The sequence below is a fragment of the Sturnira hondurensis genome, unplaced genomic scaffold, assembly GCF_014824575.4.
Source record: "Sturnira hondurensis isolate 20B ecotype Veracruz unplaced genomic scaffold, ASM1482457v3 Scaffold0013559, whole genome shotgun sequence".
Classification (NCBI taxonomy): Eukaryota; Metazoa; Chordata; class Mammalia; order Chiroptera; family Phyllostomidae; genus Sturnira; species Sturnira hondurensis.
This window is the reverse complement of record NW_028086190.1, coordinates 5,000,979-5,024,941: the sequence shown is the minus strand read 5'-3', so window position 1 is coordinate 5,024,941 and position 23,963 is coordinate 5,000,979. Positions and strand designations below refer to the sequence as shown.

General features: G+C 39.3%; 1 protein-coding gene across 3 annotated transcripts in view; it reads left to right on the top strand.

Moving 5' to 3' along the window:
* Positions 1-23,963, top strand: part of CCDC171 (coiled-coil domain containing 171) — a 313,810-nt gene that overhangs the window by 244,713 nt on the left and 45,134 nt on the right. For all 3 annotated transcript variants that reach the window (XM_037061926.1, XM_037061927.1, XM_037061925.1), the window contains one exon: positions 15,505-15,657. In XM_037061926.1, coding sequence (XP_036917821.1) covers positions 15,505-15,657 — 153 coding nt within the window. The remainder of the gene's footprint in view (positions 1-15,504; positions 15,658-23,963) is intronic.

Here is a 23,963-nt window from a genome sequence, read left to right as displayed (position 1 = left end):
AGCGGGTGAGACATTTTACATCCTGCATCGTGGGCCCTATTGCAGCCCAGTAGTCGTCTGAAACAACAGGTCTTTAATTTTTTCTGTCGGGACTGCCATCTCTTTTTGCCTTTTGAAAACAACGGGATGACATATGAGGGCGAGGAGGTGCATCTGCATAAAGCTCCTGCTCCGCAGGCTCTCCCGCCGAGGAACCTCGCAGCCTTCCCGTTCCACTCAGCGGGGCGTGTTCGCGAATTAGTTGCTCCCTGTGGACTGACTGGTGTCAGTCATCTGCGCTGACACCAAGTAAAATCTGATAGGAATTCTTTAAAAACTAGGCATGAGTCATAAAGTGCCCGCCTTTTATCATTTCTTCTTTTCTTTATTACAAGGAAGACTGTTAGGAAAAAAATAAACTGACAGCTGAGTCAGTCGCACAGAAGGCTGACAAGCTTGTGCGACTGTACCCGAGAGTAATAGGGTTGGTCACAGAGCGGATGAGATCCTTGCCCCCGTAGGTACAGATTACCCAGGTAGCAGGAGTTCTCATCACTTTATCTAACTGTTGTCTCTTCCTCATGGAGCACAGCATTGTCTCTCCTTGCGAAGGAGGAAGCACGAGTCATCCTGGTGGAGCTGAAAGCGCTGCTAGAGCTCAGCCCTAGAATCAGTCACTGTTTGCTGTGAGCTCTCAGCGCTGAGCTCTCCTGCGTCAGCTCCTCCTCTCTGACCTGGAGGTGATGGTGTCCTGCCCTGTTGCATCTTGGGGCAACTAGGGCGATCACATGACGTGCATGAGAGAGCTTTGAAAATTAAACAGCACCAATAGATATTTTTAAATTTTTTTTCCTTTAAATATTGGGCATATAAATGTTTCTTGGTCAGGCATAAGCTTGCTTAGTTTTCAATTTCACGTTGAGAATTTTGTCTTTTTAAAAGACAAGCCAGTAAATCAGCTGATTGGCAAGTTGGCAACCAAGAATGTGCAATTTTCTGTATGTCATTGAGTTTTTCTGGAAACATTATATTGATAAGAATGAGGATCACTTTCTTAAGAGCATGGTATTTGGAAGCTATAAAATAATTCTATTTGCTGGGGGAAGGGGCAAACAGCGTAGGATTGGAGAAAGCCTAGTGGAGAGTCCAAATGCCTGGATTGAAGTCCCGGCTCTGCAGTCCAACCTCCTCAGCAGGTCACTCCCCGGCACTGAGCTCACTTCCTCTCTCTGAGTGGGGTCAATGCAGCCTGTCTTGCAGGGAGATCAGATAGCATGCATGTGAGTGTGCTTTTTGCACTATAAAGTGCTAAATTAATATAAACTATGTTGGGTTGAACTGCAAACACGCCTAGGGACAGGAACAGTGACCTAAATATATTGAGGAATACAGTAGTGTTTTGACTCTCAGAGGTTTCTGACTGTTGACCTGTTTGATACAAGGTTCACTTCAGAGGCAACATGTACAATCAAAAGAATAAAAAATGCTCCACAACTTCAGTGTTTCCTTACAGTTCAGTACAAAAACCACTGCAAACACTTAGGTGAATGTCTGCCATAGACTTCTGAATAATTATCACGCAGGGGAACTGGAGCGTTACTATGGTTTTTCTATTTTGTGTTTTGACTTCACATTCCAGCTCTGAGATGGTGATGACATTTGCCTGTACGTGAAATGTTTGAGACATACTTAGTAAAAAACAAACAACCCCCCCCCCCCCAAAACAGGAATGTACAGATCTGCTTTTTTTTTTTTTTTTGGTTATAACTTCTAGTTCCATTTAGCTTAAAGCAGATAAACTGCTGAATGATATGAACATAATTTCTTTGTCATTAATGTTAAGAGGCAAAGACTAAATCCTAAATTTTGACCCTTTAGCTTTTCTTCTTTTTTGAGGCCCATTTAAGTATAAGAATAACCTTACTAGATAATACCTTTTAATGCATATTTTTGAGAGACTAAAGCCTGTGAGCACTTGAACTTTTGAGTGCTATAGCAGAATGGGTCTTCATTTTAGCCACATGGACAAAAAGAGGGTTTGATGGATGCATAGTGAAGGCCTGGGGAAGGAAGGGTTATCTACAAACCGAGTGAGTTTATTATGGCCTAGTGATTTGCTGATTGATTTCATTTGCTGTCAGTTAAGGCTCTCTTAATGTCAGTTTTCTTTGCATAATGCCTTGAAATAAAGACTAATGAAGTTCTCCAGATTGATGCCGCTTATATAAACTGACCCTGATTTGCCCTATTCTACATGACAATTTAAGTGACAGCAGTTAGAGGAAAATACAGCAATGAATATGCAACTTAAGGATTAAGGGAAATGCAGTAAATCATTCAGTCTAAAACTAGGCACAAAAGTAATTTCTTGTAATTTCACAGATGTCTTAAATTTTATTAGACTGTTATTACTCTCAAGGGTGTGTGTATGTATGTATATTAAGCTGCATACCATATATATATATACATATGTGTGTGTTTTTGTATATATATATATATATAGAGAGAGAGAGAGAGAGAGAGAGAGAGAACTGAATTGAAAAAGAACTAAAAGTTATCCTACATCTTTTCAAATGATATTAAAAATTTTTCTCTCCACTTGCAGTTGTCAGAATCACAGTTGAAAAAATATCGTATTTGAGGTTGCATAAGTGCTGCATATTGTAACCAATGAAATGTAGGGTGAGTAATTTGGAGGTTTAAATGCTTTTCAATTTTGGGGCCTTCTATTAATAGTAGAAGCAGGACCCCACCACCCCACCTTTTTTTCAATGGCCAAAAGTCTCGTAGTGCTGACTAGGAAGAGGTATAACTTCTGGGGCAGGGAGACTAAGTTAAGAAGTATCTCACTGAAGAAAACAGGAAATATTCATATTTTAACTTCTTTCCTCAGTGAGGGCTGTTGGATTCGCATCGAGCAAATAGATTAGCTTCAGTGTCGTAGGGCAGTAATTTATTGGGAGTCTGTAATGCATGGTAGTCAGAAGGAACCTGGCTTGCTTTCATTCGGCTTCAAAGGAGAGCGTAGGAAACACAGCCCTGAGGTGAAGAAAGAGCCTGCGTTCTGGTCCTGTGGTTGGGGGTTTAGCAAATCGACGCTGAGGAAACCTAAGACGTATTTGAAAGCGGCACAAGTTCTATATTTGCAAATAAAGTTTTACAAAGTCCTCACACCTTAGATCTGTAGTTGAATGATTATTTGGTCAAAGGACTTTGCCACACAGTTTGAAATCTAAAAGAAGGAACTCCATGTTCTAAAATTGAGGAGGAAATTAAAGCACACATTTTAACCTTGTACATTTGTTAAATTATGCCTTAGGACCAAACCAGTCTTTTGGGGACACTTAGCACAGGGTCTTTCACCCCCCCCCCCGCCCCGGGAGATAGCAGTTACGATTGTTATTACCGAGATAGTGTGTGTGAGTTGAGGAAGGTTATGATTCTTCATCAAGTGAGAAGACATTATTTGAATAAGTTTTGGATATTTTATGTTATCACCAAGTTTTTAATTTATGCAAATTAAGAGGTTAAATTTCTTGGTAGCATTGAGCAATAGGCAGCAACAAAACGCTCAGAAAACTGATGATTTGGAACCAAAGCCTGGCCTGACCTGCTGTTGCGGCAAAACCCGAGAAGCAGCTCGGCCAGCCCTTCCGAGTCTCAGTTGACCCCCCTCAGAGTGACTATTGAAATGTTTTGCTGTAGAATGTGACTGATAAGAGTGTGCTGCCCCCAATCCCAAGTGTGACTTAGTTTATGGTATATGCCCTGTATTTCCCAAATCCAAAAAACCCCGAGCTCCAAAACTCCTCTGGGGTTCAAATAAGGTTTTGTATTGGCTTTCTAAAAACAGATTTCACATAGATAACATTATTGTTTTAATGTGAGCCCTTGTTTTTCTATAGCGAGGCACATTCAGCCTGTGGGATGGTATTTTTGAGTGAAATTTAAATTTAGTATCTATTACCTTTTGCTTTTTGGGGGGTCATAATGGAATTGTGTAGCAGTTCGTGCCACCTGAAAACTCCAAGAGACTTCAGCAGTTGTGTTATATGCAAATCAGATATGACTCTGGTAGACTTTCTTTTCCTTGAGTTTGCAAACCAAAGGCACACTTTTGGTCCGTGTTGTAGAAATCCCCTGAGACATTCTTTGGGGGGGGCCCTCCTACTTTATATCCTGGAAGCAGAATGGGTGAAATTCCTTGTCACTTAACCTGCTAATCTTTTTTTCTTTACACCTGCCCTTCTAATTTGTTCCCACTAGAGAAGGTAATGTGGACTCAGAGGGTCTGGAGCAGCAGTCTCCAGGCAGCCAGATAGCTGGCTGAGGTAAGACGACACAGCCACTTGGGAGTCTGAGGACCAGGCTGGTGTTCATGGCCCCGAAGCCTGGGAATCCATAGGAGGCTTAGGACCCGCATGTCCTTTGCTTCAAGGTTTCCTGTTTGTTCTAGAGGGAAAATAAAAATGTCATTTGAGAGTATTTAATCAGGAAATCGGTTTTAAAAAATAAACTGGCTTGCTGTCTTGATTATATAGCTTTGAATATGGCTAACACCATTCAGTGATGTACTGAGCACTCGCCAAATTCAAGGCACTGTGCTATGCTCTGGGACACTGAGGTGACTCAGAAATCTTTGGGAGGAGGATATGAAATTTCAGAGTGATGTGACATGGAAAGCGTGACTGCTGTAGGAGAAGTATAGATAGATACAGTACCGTGGCTTGTAGGGTAGACATTCGTTCTTGCTGGGAAAATTAGGAGAGGCTTCATAGAGGAGGTGGCGTCAAAGTGGCCTTGAAGGTTGTCCAGGTGAAATTCCTCTGTCTGATAAATGTTATTTCCAGAAAATAGAAATGGGAAGTGCCTGGGTCTGAGTCTCAGCTCCTAGGTAGTTCATTCAGTTCAACCTCTGTTTGCAAATGTGGACTCATTTGCAAACAGGGGTTGAACAAAATGATTGGCAGGACCTTTTCAGCTCCCGAGGCTCTGACGCTGTGAGTAAACTGTCGTCCCCGTGGGGCCTCACGGAAATCTTATTTGTTCCTTCATAATGTGCAAAAGTGAATTCACTGATTTAGTTGAATATCGGAAGCATCTTAGAACCAATTTGTTTTTTAAAAACAATGTAGTAAGGATATTTTTCAGAGTTGTAGTTTAACATGCCTCAGTGAATTCTGTTATACATCAGAGATTGTAGGGATTAAAACTAGGTAACCCTGACTGAAGCCTGTGGATTCCCAAACCAATCTGATATATCAAGATCAGAATGGAGTCATGGTAATAAAAATGATCTTTTCATAAAAGCATGAAATATTTTCTCTCTGCACTGATTTGCTTTTTCTTTAGGTATACAAAAGTTGTTCATATTGGGTGTAATTAAACTACAGACATGTGCATCAGATTTTTCTAATTCCAGCTAAATGCTTTTTAGAAACTTTGTTTAAATTAGTGTAAAGATGCCGATTATGGATGTCCTATGCTGATGTTTGTGAATAAAGCTAATGGCTTTATGTGAGAGAGGAAAGACGAAGCATCCAACTGTGTGTGTGTGTGTGTGTGTGTGTGTGTGTGTGTACTTCCTCTGCGTCAGTGGCTTGGATCAGTGCACTTTCTGAAAGGCGTGCATCCTCAGACAATGGACTGAACAGTCTTCCTTTGGTAGTGGACAATTCTCAGCCTGTAAGCCATTTATTTCTATAACGTTTCTCTTTGCACTAACAACACTCCTTTAAGACAGTTTGCATACTGAACCCCCAAAAGATCAAAGTTGGGATGTCTTTGGTACACCATCCAACTGAATTAGACCAATAGGTGGGTTATGGAACAGCGAGCTGGGAAGCGCTGGTTAGCACTCTGCTTCTCTCCACAAAGAGTGACTCAGGAAGAAAGAGATTGTGGGAATATAAAGTGTACTTTGTTAAGCCCCACAAATCCTCTGAAGAGGATAAATAAGCACTCTCAGTACAGTCCACATTGTTATTGGGATGGAAAGTCTCATTGACTCTAAAATGAAGAACTGTACCCATATTAAATGTTGGTAATTTTGTCAAGCTGAACAGGTATGTGTCCAGCCCTGTGCTTGACAGATGATTGCAATGATAGAGGACAAATATGCATTCAGGGTGTAGGAATTAAAAAGTAAAAAGAACCTGAGATGTTTGTTTCTAATAAAAGAGGAGCAAAACATGCACGAGTGTGGTCCCCATCTAGTGCTAATGTCTGAGCTGTGGGTTAAGTCCCATGAGGAAAGGGCTTGGTGGTCTTTACTATTGTATCGTCAGTACCTAGACTATAAATTAACTCAATAACTGTTGACCTGTTTGAAGGTCAACACTGAAGTGAAGGTCATCACTGAAGTGAACCTTGTACAATTCATGTACAATACATGTTGAATACATTAATGAATGAACTGATGTTTTCATCTACTGTGCCCTTTATATTTAATTACTACTTTTTTAATAAACAATGATGGTTTTTTGTGACACTTTAAAAAAATCCTCACCCGAGGGTATGTTTATGGATTTTTGAGAGAGAAAGAGAATGAAAGAGAGGACATTGATGGAGAGAGAAAGACATTGATCAGTTGCCTGCTATATGTTCCCCAGCTGGAAATTGAACCACAACCTAGGTATATGCTCTGATTGGGAATCGAACCCACAAACTTTTGGTGTATGGGAAAATGCTCCAACTAACTGAGCCACCTGGCAGGGCTACTGTGGTCTTTTTAAAAAAGCATAACTGCATGTACATTCAGAAAAAGAGCAGGGCGTTTTGAATCAGATGGACCCCTGATTTTCGGTTGTGCCAGTTACTAGTGGTGTGCTCTAGAGAGAGCTATTTATGGGCTCTGAGCCTCAGTAGCTTTGTGTGTAAAACTGTGCTAAATTCCTATTTTGCAAGCAGAGTGTAAAGATTAGAAATTACATATTCTTCCCAAGGGAAAAAAAAGGCTGTGCTCAGATTTGTACAGACGTTGCTTAGTATAACTAGAAATTCCCCCTCTTTGTGGTGTGGAGTCCAAATCAACCTGCACAGGTGTAGTTATTACTTCATAAGAACTAGAGAATATTCAAAGTAACTGATATATAGGGATTATATTCTTAAGTATCAGAGGTTGATGGAAACAATTTCACACATCAGTGCCAGGTGTTAAGATTTTGACATTGGAGCAACACTAGAGTGCCTGAATTCCAGTGCACACCGTCGCAACTGAATCCAAAAATTCGTCTGTGACCTCATACTGTACTAACTCTTATCTCTGTGCCAATAGACTTCAAAGCCATCTAATAATTTCCACTGTAAAACTGCCAGTCATGTCAAGGCATAGTAGGTGCTCAAGAAATGGTAACTACACTCACTAAACTCTTTTTTTTTGGTCAGGGTTTGTTTTGGAACAGATTAATAAATCCTGTGCCAATTGTATAATTCACCATGTGATGAATATATTGTATGTTGCTTAAATGTTTAAGTCCCTAAAGCAGGGTAGTTTCTCCTCCTTTCTTTCTCATTACTATTATTGTTGATTTAACAGTACTTTTGAGAAACTTATTCCTCTTAGAATTTTCTAAGATTGCTGTTCCTTTATATGGCTTCATGTCCACATGTAGTGGTTTCCAAGAGAAACATTTTTCCCAGTATCTGAGTATTTTGATGATCCATTTTCCATATTCTTGTAGGAAAACCATCATAATACTTTTTATACCTTTGGTCCTTATTGTAATGGTTAACATAATGAGAGCAGTGATCACCGTCCACCCAGAAGCTGCACTTAGCCTCATGATTGGCTTTGATTCAGTTCTGATTGGAAATAACACATTAGAAAAAGAATTGGTCTCGTTTTTGGCACATTTAAGTTGTGTGTACCATGCCTGAGTGGAGCAGAGAAAAAGTTAGGAGTCTAAACGTGTTATAAAGAAAACATCATTTAAAAAAATCTGCTGCAGAAGTGTTCTGCAGCTCTGCTGAATATGGTTTCCCATGAGGCTCCTTCTCATACCTGAAAAGCTGCTATATTTACATCCCTCATCGTGTTGCCACTAAAACTCTTGAGTGATGTGGTAAGTCAAGTCCAGGGCCATTGCAAATGGCAAAAAGGCAAAAATGAACTTTGATTCTTTTTTTCCTACATAGAATAACACCAATAAAAAGAAGAACATACCCGAACTATATGCAACATCTCATCTGTTTTGTCTTTAGTTGTGCATTTGCAACTAAATTTTTTCTTCTTGTAACTTGAAATTTCCTATCCTTACCATTTTACCATCAACACAAAAAAGCATTTCAGTGTCTGTGCACACATTGCCTCAAATATCTAGTCACATGTTTTGTTTTTTTTTTAAATTTTATTTATTTACTTATCTTTAGAGGGGAAGGAGAGAGGGAGAGAAACATCAATGTATGGTGGCCTTTCGTGCGTCCCCTGCTGGGAGTTGGCCTGCAGGGAACCCGACTGCAACCTAGGCATGTGCCCTGACGGGGAATCGAACCGCAATCCTCTGGTTCGCAGGCCTGTGCTCAATCCACTGAGCTACACCAGCCAGGGCTAGTCACATGTTTTTAATTGCGGCCTTTACTAAGCGAATGGGAGTGCACGATCTTAAGTGGACAGGAGTGGGCCAGACCAGGCACTGAGAAAACGGCAGTTCTAGCCCTGCCCACGAACCCCTAGAACAGGGTGTCAAACTCATTCTCACCAGGGGCCACGTCAGCCTGCAGTGGCCTTCAGAGGGCGAATGTAATTTCAATTCCTTAACAGTTAAGGAGTGGTTACATTTATACAGTCCCCAAATTATTTTGGCCCTTTGAAGGCCACCATGAGGCTGATGGGGCCTCCAGTGAAAATGAGTTTGACACCCTTGCCCTAGAACATTCAGGATCCAAAATTGGCTGTCCAGGAATGAGACAACATCTTGTATGAGAGAGGGAGGGGGAAAACTTGGTTCACCAAAATCCTAGTTTTACATAAGGGAAAGGTAATTTTTTTCTGCCAGAAAATTTTGCAGATGTGGCAAGATAAAAGCCTTCCCCAATCTCAGTAGGTAAAAGTGAAATATAATTTCTTGGAATCCCGTTCCTTCTGTATACAGACATGCAGTGTACATGGGTCTTACTCAGAGTTTGTGTGTCAGATGAACCAATCCTGTGTGGGTAGGATGTGGGACGTCACTGACTCGATGTCCTGCTTCTGAAGTCTCTCCCGGGTGCCATCAGGTCTTTGAGTCGCGCTGCTGCAGGGGCCCGACATGCTGCCATTTCACACCTAAGCCAGTGAAACACACCAGAAGTGGGTTTCCAAGTTTTCTTTTTTCCGGAGTCTATTGTGTGGGTAATAGATTCACTATAATTTGTAAACTTAATTTTTCTCACTAAAATAACCTTACGGCCTTCTTTCAAATTACATTTTCTAGAATTTTATTTTTGGGGGAATGTAGAAATATGTGACATCTTTGAATAGAATAGAGATTCATTAATTTGTTGCAAATGCTTATTTAGCCCATTCCGCAGGTGGATGAAATTCCTAAGAAATCATCTAAAGTTCTTTTACATGTGGCAAAATATTTATTTAGCTTACAGAAGCAAAAACTGGTAGCTCAGAATTAATGTTGTATAACAATTGAGTTTGAGATCTTCGAAATTCTGATTTCACAGCAAAATTCAAAATGGGTTTGTTTTTGCACCACTTTCAGTCAGTAGAGGAGAGCACATGGATTAAATAGACACATATGACTGTTGCCATAGACTAGCTGTGCTGTTTTATGAAACTTGGAGGGTCTAGATTAATTCTGCTGACTTCACTGAGAAACCTTGTAGAATAGACAGTCAAAAACAAACAAACAAATAAAGTGCAGTAGAGATGATATGAGTCTTACAGGGTTATTGCCTGAATTAGAAGATGCAAAGCTCATAATGTGGTGTCTGGCACATAGTAACTGTTATTAGAACTGGGGTCTAGGCAAGCCTCAGTGCACAGAAACTATGGAGGAAGTGAGAATACCTTTGAGCAAGGTGATCAAGCCTAGGTCTTACTGACTCCCGTATTTTCCAACTCTTTTGATAATACCTGGCTGTAGAATATGGGGTTCACTGCTTGGTGTACTTCAGTGCATATGTGGGATTGACTTTTAAAAAAAGATTTTATTTATTTATTTTTAGAGAGAAGGGAAGGGAGGGAGAAAGAAAGGGAGAGAAACTTCAATGTGTGGTTGCCTCTTGTGCACCCCTCTACTGGGGGCCTGGCTTACAACCTAGGCATGTGCCCTGATGGGAATCAAAGTGGCAACCCTTCGCTTCGCAGTCTGGTGCTCAATCCACTGAGCCACTTCAGCCAGGGCTGTGGGATTGACTTTAAGTGGAAAGTTGAGCTGAGTACATGTGCCCCTCAGATTGCACTGACTCCTTTGAGGCTACAGACTATACTGTAGCCACAGAATACCTGGTGTGGCTGTGACAGTCAGTGAGCAAATATAAACAGGTATCTGTGTTGTAAATATTTTCCCCTGTCAGGTGTCCATATTGCAAAGATTTTCCCCTCTTTGTAACTTGTCTTTTAATCTTTGTAACAAGATCTTTTATAGAGTAAAAGTTTTAAATTTTGATAAAGCTCAATTTATTGATTTTTTTCTTTTATGGATTATGCTTTGATGTGTCTTAGAACTCTTCATTAAGTCCTAGATGCTGATGATTTTCTCTCTATTTTCTTTTAAAACTTCTGGTTTTATGTTTCACTTTTAAATCTGTGATCAATTTTGAGTTTTTATTAGGACGTATGATTTATTAGGTTGTGGTAATCAGAGTTCTAACAGGGCCCGCAAGACCATTCCCCTTGGTGTACTGTGCAGTTTCCTACTCTTGAGAATGTGCAGGACCACTAAATATGAAGTTATCCTGGGTGGGCCTGGCGTAATCAGATGAACCTTTTAAAAGAAAGTGAAGTGTTGGAGAGCTGCTTTTCTGCTGACCTGGAAGGAAGTAAACAGCTGTGTTGAGAAAGGAGGGGTCCACTTGGTAAGGACCTGGGGACGATCTTTAGGAGCTGAGAGTGACTCTGGCTGACAGCCAGCAAGTAAATGGAGACCTTTGCTCTAGAACCTGAAGGAACTTAAACTCTACCAACAACTTGCAAGAGGACTCTGAGTCTTAGTTGAGGTCACAGCTCCAGTTGACACCTTGATTTCAGCCAGGTGAGACCCTGAGCAGACCACCCAGCTAACCCATGGAAACAGACCACCCATGCTAGACCCATAGAAACAATGAAGTACTAGGTTTGTATTGTTTTAAGCCATTCAATTCTTTGGTAATCTGCTAGGCAGCAATACAGATTTGGTATCCTGGAGTGGGGTGTTGCTTCTGTTCTTACGTACATGAGGTTTCCAATGACTGGAACCTGCATCTGGCTGTGAGGTAAAGAAGCAGGACATGCATGCTACCAGGCCCCGTGGGCTAGGGGACTGTGCTCTGGATGGGGAGGCTCCTGAGGCCCTGCTCTGCTTCTCTGATTCTAGGGATGCACCTCACTCCTTTGGTCTCTAGGGACACACCCAGCTGTTGCCACCTGCCTCAGCGGGAATACTCCTCCATTAGTCTTCAGGGGATGCAGAGGAATGCTCTCTGAGTGTGTTGATTGCTGACTCTCATTTTTGAGCCAGCATCCCCAGTATGTGTATATTTATTCTGTTAGAACTTGTATGTGTTATGGTTAAGCAAGTTCTAGAACATAAAATATAGAAAAAATGGAGAGTTTTAAAATATTTATTTTAATTGTTGTTCAAGTACAGTTTTCTGCCTTTTACTCCCATCCCAGCCCACCCACCCAACCCTCCCCACTCCCTCCCATTTTCACCCCCCTCCTAGTTTTTGTCCATGTGTCTTTTATACTTGTTCCTATAAACCTTTCCCCTTTTCTCCTGAAATTTCCTCCCCTCTCCCTTCTGGACAAGTTTTAAAATATTTCTAAGAGAAAGATTAAAAAGTTAATTCAATAAAAGCTGTGGAGACAGTACTAAGATCAGTGATTGCCAGGGATTGGGGGCCGGGAGGGGTGAATGGGTGGAGCAGTTAAATCGCCTGATTTGTAGGCAGTGAAACTACTCTGCAAGGTCTTGTAATGGTGGGTACGTGTCATTGCGTCTTTGTCAAAACCCACAGAATCTGCAACGCGAAGAGCCAACCTGAATCTGTGGATTTGGGGAGGTTGAACCTGTCAACACAGGTTCCTCGGTGGCAGCCAATGCACCCTGGTGCAGGGCGTTGATGGCGGAGGAGCTGTGGGTGTGTGAGGGGCGGGTGGGAGTTCTCTGTCCTCCCTGCTCAAGTTTTCTGTGAACCTAAAACTGCTCTAAAAGTAAAGACGATTAAAAGAACTAAGTATAATATAAAATAAAACCTATATGTGAAAAATATCTATTTTTTTCCATTTTAACTCACTTTGGAGACCAAATATATCCCAGGGATATGCCAGAGAATAGATGGGCCTTTAAAAAAAATAAAGTAAAAAAGAAAAATTTTTTTCTGTGGATTGGATTGGTACTGGTGCCGTCAACTTGGTCCATTTTTTCGACATTAATGTTTTCTATGGGTATTTTAAGGGAAAGATGGGAGGATTTCACAAAGCAGAGGGTCTGCGAGTGGCATCTTTGTTCATTTATTTACTTTCTTTGTATTTCAACATGAACCGTTATGTATCCTGTAGGGGTAAATGAATTTATGGATTACATTGTTTTACACAGTGTAATTTTTACAATAGTTTGCAATGAGATTAGAAGTTTTTTAAAATCTATATAAGGTTTGCTATTTTTCTTGTGAAAAAAAATGCTAAAGTATTCTTGAACTTGAGTACCAATTATGGAATTATCTTTAACAAAAAGAGAAAGGTTCCAAATCTATAGACCTTTTCTTTGACAGCAGGTGACTACCAAAAGCATTCTATCTAGAAAATATTTTCAAAACTCTCCTCATAAAATACACTCTGCCACATCAAGGTGAAGTGACATTTATAGAAAAAACCCTCACTGCTCTGTTGAAGGAGTTTTATAGAGAAAGCATTGTGAAAATTGTTTAGAAGTATTTTCAGAATTATAAACTTTTTTCTAAAAATGATCCAAGTTTATAAAAATTTGTGTATGTGCATATAAAAAGTTTCAAAGCAAATTTCCTAATATAATAGTGTTTTGAACCTTTGTTAAAAATATAAAATATATTTACTATAAAATGTATTTGTTAAAATTAAAAAAAAACCACAGCATACATTAGTTTAAAGTGAAATTGAGTGATTCAGGGAAGCTGGTTATTTTGTAGCCAAAATTTTGGTTAGAAGTTTTGTATAATTGATAGGTGGGATTAAAACATGTGTCAGGATTTCATAAACACAGCCCGCAGTACCCTTCTGCCATTTGATTCTTACACGGTCAGCCATGTGCGGTGTGAGGTGAGGGTGGGGATTCAGCATCAGATGTACACATGGCTACATCACAAATACAGGACAATAGTAATACTCCAGTGACACTCGGTGGATTTCACTTTTTGAGGGCTTTCTCATATTAGGTAAGATGATGTCTTCACATTAGATTGTTAATGATCTAAGCTTTACAATAGCTTTGGAACTAGGCAAGAAAATGACTTTCTTCCCATTTCATGCAGAACAGAGATGGGGCTCAGATACATGGTGTGGCATTATGTCCCAACGGCATGAAGCCAAGTAAGTGGCAGTGAGGACCAAAACGAGAAGCATAGAAACAGGGCTGGTGATTCCTGGTCCCTTATCTCAGTGAAGATTAATGAATTGGTTGGTAAGAGTGGAGAGAGACTTGGCAAAACCAGATCTGATTTTATAGTTTCATATTTTTACACACTTTTGAAACCTAGACAAATACTTAGTGTTAGTTATAAGCTTACCTGGAAATTACTCAGAGTAAGGTAGGTCAGGACATGTGAGACGTTTCCTAATGCAAGGTCTCACTATGTTTAGTTAGTGTGGGTGACAGAATTCACTTTGGTGCACTCCGTCCTTTTTGCCAAGAGCTCTGTTTTTGTTTCTTTTTTTGACTTGAATGAAGTATGGTCAATGCTTTATTTATTAGAGGTTTGAGATTATATTTGCCCCAACATTTAAATTTTTCCTGTAAGGTATTTTATGCCAGCTTGTGGCTCCAGCTTGTAGTTTTGCATCTCATTTATTCATTTATTCATTCACTCAAACAAGTGCTTACCATGGGCCACCACCATCCCTGGCAACACAGAGATGCTGAGGCACAGTATCAGGCTTCAGGAGCTTCTTTGTCTAGTGAAGAGAAACGTGCTAACACACACATTTCTGTTAAAGGAGTGCATGTAGTACACGAAGCAAGCATCAGGGATGCACAGAAAACCAGAGCAGAAGTTAATGCTGCCTTTGGGTTCAAAAGGGGCTTCTTGAGGGAGGTGGTGCCTGAGCTGGATATTGGAGGGAAAATAGGAATTTATTTGGCACAAAAGTGTGAAGTTTTTATCCCTTACCTACAAATACTAACCTACTTCCGTTTCTCAGACATTGTGTGTGTTGAAACTTACCTTTGTTCACCAAATTATTACTTCATCTACCTTCGGAATTGCTCAAATATTTAGTTTCTCAAAGTTTTCCCAAATTAGACTTTTCAGATTAAATACAATTTGGAAATTTTCAGACTTTTTATCATTGTACTAAGTTGTGACTATGGCTGGAACATTTTTTCTTGTAAATAGTATAACATTATATTCTAATGTATCAGAAATGTTTGATTTTATTTTGCTGTTTTTGAAGTATTTTGGAAGACCTAAAAGTATGTAATAATATTCTTGGACTTAAAATTTACTGTAGGTTGCTTTAGAAGAAAAAGCCTATAAAATATGATTATTCTGTAATTATGGAGGTCCAACAATCCCCCAAATATTATCCTGTTTAGGGGAGAGAAAAAGTTACCGGCATTTGCTTGTATTATTTATTTTATTATATATAGTATAATACAAAGGCACTTCTCTGTTATATGAATGAATGTAATTATGCTTTTTTTACAATATAGGAATGATATTAGTTACTCTTAAAAAGTCACAGTATTATTTCAGCTCCTTTTGTTTAAAACCTTTTTTTTTAAAAGTGGATTGAAAATTTTACTAATTCAGCTCATTTTGAAATATTCTGCTTATATATCCATCTGTTGTGTGCCTTAAGATTTAAATTTAGGTCAAATTACAACTTGAATCTAGCTTTATAAAGAAAGTAAGTGTGCCATCTTTATAAACTGCATTCTAAGTTTTAAGTACAATAGATCAAAGTACATCTAATTTAAATAAATAGCCTGGAAAAGAAGTCTCAATTGTTTTCTTCCAAAGTTTCTTAAAATAGTCCCTGTTCTCAATCTAAAATGTGAGGTTTAGCTTTTCTATCTAAAAAAAAGATGAAAAATACTTTATTTCAGAAATTTAATGATTTTAAACTCAAATTACAGAAAGTTTCCTTTGGGGACAGCTTTATTGGAATTGTATGTGACATTATTTTTATTTCTTTAGGCTATGATTAAAAGTTTCACGGATGTCTACCAGCTTGCAAGCACCAGAATTGCTACGTTAGAGAAGGAAATGACATCTCATCGAAGTCACATTGCAACTTTGAAATCAGAACTTCACACAGCCTGTTTACGTGAAAATGAAAGCTTACAATCAGTAAGTCCTACAGTATTCTTTCCTTGTTTGGATCCTGGGTTATATTTGGATCCTCTATACATTCATATATTTATTGCTCATAAGATAACTTGCCAGTACATATAATTTAGGGTAAATGATCAATCAAGAAATATAAACTTATTAGTGCGGAGAAAATTTTGAAGGAAGAGAAGCAATTAACTTCCCATTGCATCATGTATAAAGACACGTGTGTTGCTACCAGTGCTAAAACACTGCGTCAAGACCCCTCTGTGTTCGGCAGTGCCACTGACAGGCGGGTTCGGCAGCGTGCTCCGTGAAAGCCTGCAACCGTCTGAAGACTCAGTGTGTCCCATTAAGACAGAATATTATTAATTATGTGTATAACCAAAATGGTAATTAGAACATGTGATTATTCTCTGTAGAAAACTAGACTTATCCATAATACATGCCTAGCTAAAATGCATGTTGTGATTCATCTCTGTGATTAAAATTCAGTTTCAGCAGTCATTTTATGTCTTAAAATTTTAGCCCGTGATGAAATTTGGGCTCATTTAAGACTAAACAAAACTTTCTACATGTGAAATATGTATTTGGAGAGTATTAAAAAATGAATGTATTTGTGAGATTAGGGAATGAAATAAATATTTAAACTTTTTTTTCTCAGAGGGCAGATGTATCCACAGTGATAGAGGGTTACCAATCATTGGAATGTCTTTTTCCTTTTTCATTTGCTTGCAGTAGATCAGGGTGACTGGTAAGTAAAGGCAGGATCATCCTCCCATTCAGCTGCTGACCATCTGAAAGGGTGCACTCAACCAAAAAAGAGCCGGCATGGGGCAAATGGACGCACAGCTGTGTTCCAGCTCTTCGGCTCAGGTGTCCGATTCCCACTGAAGCCTTAACGATCCCGTTCAGTCCCAGCCATCATCCAACCCAAACTCCTTCTCGCTCTGCCCAGGATAGCCTATCTACCTTCTGTCTTCTTTGATCAATATTTTTTTACCATAGCAGTTGTCATTGATCGACTTGTAGTATATTTGCTTATTATCTATTTTCTTCCTATCCTCTGTAGAATATTAGTTCCATAAAAATAAGCAATACAAGGCTTTTCCTTACTGCTGTGTAGGCCCTCTAGCAGTCTGGTCCACAGTAGGTGTTCACTGAATGTTTACTGAGTGAAAAGTACTGGTAATGTAGTCAACAAATGAACGAACCTGTTATTTGGGATCTGAAATATGAGTTCAGTTAAATTAATTTTAAAACTAATTTTGTTAATTTCTTAATGAGACAGTAGCATATTTGATGTGCACCACGAAAAATTAAAATGAAGAGGAAACTTAAAAAATGTTTAAAATAAATATTTGGAAGCTATTCTAGCCTTTCTCTGAAATGTACATTTCTTTCTGCTAACTCTCTGACCCTGGCGGTTAATGTTACACTGTTGAGGTTATGTCAGCCTTGTTGGTATCAGTAAAGTCTTTTCCAGGCCAGGATGTTTGAGCTTGCATCTGAGCACTGGGTAGGAGTTCCCCAGGGGCGGGGGGAGGGGAGTGGGAGCATCTGTGAGGACTCTGATGGAAGAACTTGAGAAAGACCACTGTGGCTGGAAGGAAGAGACCAAAGGCAAGGGTGTGAGGGAAGAACGGTGCATAGAGAGGGGAATGGTCAGACTTTGTTGTCTTTGTTTTAAGAGAAAGGGAAAAGTCAAGGTAAAACTTTAAAGACAGAGTGACATGCTCAGATATGCTTGTTTTTAAAAGATCTCTTTCGCTGTGGTGTGAAGAAACAATTGGATGGGAAGAACAAATGCAGGGATCATGTCAGACAATTGTAGGATTTTTGCTTTTGAAAATGGATCAATGATCTCATTTACTAATAAAGAAGCAATATAACAGGATGGAATAGTGTGAGTTTAGTTTTGAGTGTGTTGAATTTGAGGCACTTTTGAAATATCAAACTGGAGCCATTGGAAAGCTGCTTGATACGGAATTTAAGCCAGATGCTCCATGGATATATGAATTTTAAGTCAGTGTCATACAGATGGAACTTGTAGCTGTTAGCAAGAATGACATGATATAGGGACAGTTTATAAAGTTAGAACAGAAAAGGGCCAAAGACTGAAGCTTGAAAAACTCCAACATATAAATTCTCAAGCAGAAGAAGATAAGGCTGCAAAGGAGACAGGCAAAGAGTTAAAAGGAAAACCCAGAAAGTATGATGCTGTGAGATTGAAGTATTTCATTTTAATTGATTTTTTTTGAGAGATGAAAGAGAGAGAGAGAGAGAGAGATTTGTTGTTCCACATATTTATGCATTCATTTGTTGATTCTTGTGTGTACTCTGACCAGGGATTGAACCCACAACTTTGGTATATCAAGACGACACTCTAACCAACTGAGCTGCCCAGCCAGCATGAGACTGGAGTATGTTAAGAAGGGTGACGTGTCAGTAGTGTAATATGCTGCTGAAGAGCAAGTGGAATGAGGATTGAAAATGGCCTTGGGATTTAATACATGGAGGCTCGTGGTAACCTTAGCAAAAATTCTTTCAATAAGTGGTGGATAAATAACTGGAAATTGACCCCCCCAAAATCATTGAATTTAACCAACTATCTCAAGGATTTAGCTGTTAAGTGTGAGTCACAAGAGTGGAGTGTTCAGAGGATTCAGGGAGCTCTGTTTAAAGATGGGAGTGACTTAGCATTTTTCAATGCCTTCTTAAAAACAGGCCTCCAGAAATACGGTTTTGGCCCTGATCTCTATACTGACCACTTTAATAATTAATTTCAGTTATCTTTTCACACTCCAGTTTTCTTTTGACTAGTGTTTGTATAATATATCTTTTTCCATTCTTTTCTTTAACCTATGTTTTATATTTATGATGGGTCTCATAGAAGGGCATAGCTTTGTTTTCTTTACCTATTTGACATTGTCAAGTTTTAATTGGGTTATTAGACCATTTACGTTTAATATGATATTTTGGAGTTTTTGTCTACGTGTTATTTGTTCTGTGGGTCTGAAGGTGATAAGACATAATCTCTGTCCCGTGGATTGCTCTTCTAGCAAGAGAAGCAGTCACACCAGCAATCATAAAGCAGGCACGTACGAAGTCCTTGGGAGCTTGGATGAGGGAGGAGTTCATCTTGCATAGTGTGATCAGAAGAAAGTACTGTGTATATAAAATATTTGTAGGAGTTTTTGAAAAATGTATAGTAACTGACATTTTTAAATTACTTTATTGTTGTTCAATTACCGTTGTCTGCATTTTCCCCTCACCACTTCCCCACATTCCAGCCAATGCCACCTCCCTCCCTTGCTTCCACCCTCCCCTTTGGTTTAGTCCATGTGACAGTTAACATTTTGTTAAGGGGAAAGAACAATCAAAACATGTTTTATCCTGTTCTGAGGAATAAGCCTTATGGATAGTACATAGCTCCTTGCACCCTCTGGGGCAAAGACGTCCCACTCTCCAAGCTGCCCACGCCTCGTGCAGCTCAGGGTTGCTTGCAGCAGACACCCAACCCCCTTCTCACGTTCCCAGTCTGTTCCTGTGCCATCCAGTCCCCGCTTTTTCCTCTATAATCTGACTGGAGTCTCCCTCTGACTGCTTTGTTCTTGATGTGTTTGTTTGGTCTTTCTAGAATCGTTATTTCGATCATCCTCACCACTCTTTCACTGTGTCCTCAGATGAACTAGCTCCATAGCCGACCCACCTGCCATGGTCTTCTTCCACCTCATGTAAGGTTTTGGAGTCAGGTGGCCGGGGAGTGCTTTCAGGCACTATTATTTATCGTCCATATAACACTCTGAGCACCAACATCTGTATTTGTAATATGAGGTTGAAGTTGACCACATCACAGAGTTGTTAGGACTACACAAAGACATGGCGTCTGTAGTAGTGCTAGGAGCTCATAAATATTCCCTCCCCTACATATACAGACTTTTCTGATAATTACATATATTTACCATAGCTAAGCTAAGAAATACATGCCACTAGAAGGAAATCTTTTTATGGGGAGGCAAAAGAGCTAAAACAACCCTTAAATCTGTGCTTTTTAGCCCATACTAACTAAATACAGCATTCATGTTGTTATCATTTAATGAACTGAGAACAGTCAGGATATGCTAATTACTATCTTTTCCAGTTATTTCACTAGATAAAAATAAAAAATAAACACTTATTATTAATCAAAAACTTAATTTATCATCACATTGAAATGCATAGAAAGAGATCATGTTGTAGACACGAATAGTCATCTTTAAAAACTGTAACCCTCTCGAGGTGATGTTTTCATTTTTACATTCAGCAACACGTAATGCTGATGCTGGAGTTCCTGGAAGGGTCCCCATCAGCTGCACACTAGCCAGTGCTTTAACATGTTCAGTATGCTGGTCTTTGACCCAGGAACTGAGCACTGCTCTGGAGCCTTTTTCTTGACTAATAGCAACCAGAAAGGCTTTGGAGTCCCATATGGCCCGGCAGAGAACAGTACAGCAGTCAGAACCAATGGCTGGTGGGTGTCTGGATGCCGGCGAACCCACAGCTGTGGAGAAACCTGTGATATTTCAATCTGGGAGACACCGAGTGCCAAACTCGAATACTTCACAGTGAGTTATGATGCGGCCAGCCACAGTGTGGCCTTGCCTCATTACCACTGTCTGTGTAAGCAGTATGTTTTTAATTCAGTGCTTTATTTATGAGAGAGTAATAAATTACAAAGCAGAGGAGCATTTTGGTTAGTATCTTTGCAAGGGGGGTATCTTTGTATCATTATGCCAGCTTTGATCCTTGTCAGTGGTATTGTTTATAAAGGTGAAAGGGTATTAGATATCTTAGTTCGGTTTAGATAAAAATAAATAAAGATTCCCCTTTCTCTTAAGTTCTCAAATAATATTTTGCCACATTTATTTTTATTACATTTTCCTGAAAGAGGAAAGATTGTTTGTTAGTATTGTATGGATATAGGAACTGAAAGAACTTATGGTAAGCTGCTTTTATAAACTTCCAAATACTTTATTTCGGTTAATTCCTGATGTTTATTATTGAATTTTTAGCCCTTCAAGAATAATTACTTTTGAAATGAGCCGTATGCCACGACTGACTGGCCCAGCGAGGCGCATGGCAGAGGTGTGCAGCACAGACTGTCGGGCCTCACTCCCGCGTTCCCACCAGAACCCAGTGAGATTAAAGCCCAAGGCCTCTGGTTCGTTCTTGTCTGTTCGACTTTCCTGTGAGACTGCAACGCAGACTGAGACAAAGCGCTACCATCATGACACTTTGAGTGTAGTGAGAGTACAACTATTATGCAGATCATTAAAAGAATGCTACTCAGGTGGAAGTGCAGAGTGCTGTGAGAGTGTACGGCTATAACGGGGGACCTGCCTTAGGCTTGGGGTGGCCGGATCGAGGAGTTGAAATCTTAGTTGAGGAAATGAAAATTAAGTAGAGGAATCAACAAGAGAAAGCATGGAGTGCTCCAGGAATGGAAGTATGCCTGTGTGACTAGCAGAGAGTGAATGAGGTGGAGAATTGCCAGAGGTGAGACGAGAGGGGGAGGAGGGGCGAGATCAGCGTGCCCGGCGAGCTGCAACTCCCGGCTTTGCGGGCTTTGCGGACTCCCTGAGGGAGGCGACTCCTGCAGGCGCATGCAGACGTCTACTCCCGTTGCTTTATGTAGTTACTTTCCGAATGCAAATTTTATTTTTTTCTATTTATTCTCAAAATTTGCTGACATTTGCTGCCATAATAACATCTGTTTTACCCTTTTGCTAAACACTGCTTACTTAGGTGCTCATTAAATTCTCCCGTATTTTTATCACAAACTCCAACTCTGGCCTTTGGGTTAAATAAAGGAAACATAAAAGACCAGAAGTGGGACAGCACACTCAGCACGCAAACATTTTCCTCGATCCTTGGCATGTATATCCAAACTTGTAAAAGTTTCTTAATAATGTATATTCCAGTGGCCTCACTCCTCCTTTCTAGCACTTTCGTTTTTGTATAATGCAGTTTCATAGGATGAATGAATGATGTCTGGATAGTGACTATAGGGGAATGATATTATAAATTTTATATTTATAGAAACTAACTGTAACATAATATATAAACATGTTATTTACATAACATGTAAACATTTTATATTAGATATCTACATTACATATCTAATATGTATATGTTAGACATATACATTAGATATATGCATAGATATATAAACATTTTATATGTAAATTTAACTATAATATACATGGTGGGAAAACTAGGTTTATAGTAGGATGTGAAAGTTATTCTTGTATTTTTAATTCAATATTGTATTATTTTCCATATTACCGACAGCAAACCAACTTTTGCCCTATCCTACATTTATATAATTCTGTTTTTTCAGTGATGAAAAATACTACAAGTGTTGAGCAAGGAGTGGCAAGAATAAAAATTTTAAGCTCAGATCATTGTAATCAGTTACAATTCAGTTGTAGAAAATACAGATGTCATTTGGCAGTCCAGTGCTTTAATTATTTTATTAGTTGCTCCTGGAGTGGCAGCAAGTACATATGCTTGTGAGAACTTCTTCTGTTATTGCATCCTTCACACTGAATTGGATTCTTGGAGGGCTTAGTTGCCTGTTGGAGTTTTAGAAGTTCAAAAGGCAGTTCCATTTTTAGTTTTCTGAGGAAATTCCATACTGTTCTCCACAGTGGCTGCACCAGTCTGCATTCCCACCCACAGAGCACTAGGGTTCCCTTTCCTCTGAATCCTCTCCAGCACTTGTTTGTTGATTTGTTGATGACGGCCATTCTGACTGGTGTGAGGTTGTATCTCGTTGTGGTTTTAATTTGCATCTCTCTGATGGCTAGTGATGCTGAGCATCTTTTCATGTATCTTTGGGCCCTCTGTATGTCCTCCTTGGAGAAGTGTCTGTTCAAGTCTTTTGCCCATTTTTTAACTGGGTTTTTTTGTCTTCCTGGAGTAGAGTCATGTGAGTTTTTTATATATTTTAGAGATCAAGCCCTTGTCTGAGGTGTCATTGGCTAATATGTTTTCCTATATGTATGGGTCTGTTTTCATTTTAATGCTGTTTTCTTTACCATGCAGAAGCTTTTTAATTTGATGAGGTTCCATTTGTTTATTCTTTCTTTTATGTCCCTTGCTTTTAGGGGACATATCTGTGATGATGTTGCTGTGTAGAATGTCTGAGATTTTCCTGCCAGTGTTTTCCTCTAGGACTTTTATGGTGTTATGACCTATATTTAAGTCTTTTATTCACTTTGAACTTGAGTTTGTGTATGGTGTAAGTTGGTGATTGAGTTTCACTTTTTTGCATGTAGTTGTCCAGATCTCCCAATACCATTTGTTGAAGAGGCAATTTTTGCTCCATTTTATGCTTCTTCCCCCCTTTGTCAAATATTAATTGACCGTAGAGACCTGGGCTTATTTCTGGGCTTTCTGTTCTGTTCCATTGGTCTATGTGCCTGTTTTTATGCCAGTACCAGGCTATATTGATTACAGTGGCCTTGTAATATAGTTTGATATCAGGTATTGTGATCCCTCCTACTTTGCTCTTCTTTCTCAAAATTGCTGCAGCTATTCGGGGTTGTTTACGGTTCCATATAAATTTCTGAAATGTTTGTTCTATATCTGTGAAATATGTCATGGGTACTTTAATAGAGATTGCATTGAATCTATAAATCGATTTGGGTAGTATGGACATTTTGATGATGTTAATTCTTCCAATTTATGAGCATGGTACAGTTTCTATTTGTTTGTGCCTTCCCTAATTTCTTTCTTAACTGTTGTATAGTTTTCTGAGTACAGAAAGTATAGTTGTCTTTTACCTCCTTGGTTAGGTTTATTTTTAGGGACTTTATTTTTCTTGTTGCTATATCAAAGGGGATTTTTTCCTGATTTCTGTCTCTGATGTTTCATTGTTAGTGTACAAAAATGCTATTGATTTCTGAGTGTTGACTTTGTATCTGGCTGTTTGCCAAATTCATTTATTAGGTCAAGTAGTTTTTTGGTGGAGTCTATGTATACTGTCATGTCATCTGCAAACAGTGGAAGTTTTGTTTCCTCCTTTCCAATTTGGATGCCTTTTATTTCTTTTTCTTGTCTGATTGCTGTGGCTAGGACTTCCAGTACTATGTTGAACAGGAGTGGTGAAAGTGGGCATCATTGTCTTGTTCCTGATATTAGTGGGAAAATTCTAAGTTTTTGTCAATTGAGTATGATGTTAGCTGTAGATCTCATATATGCCCTTTATTACATTGAGGAATGCTCCCTCTATCCCCACTTTGCTGAGTGTTTTGATCCTAAATGAGTGCTGTACCTTA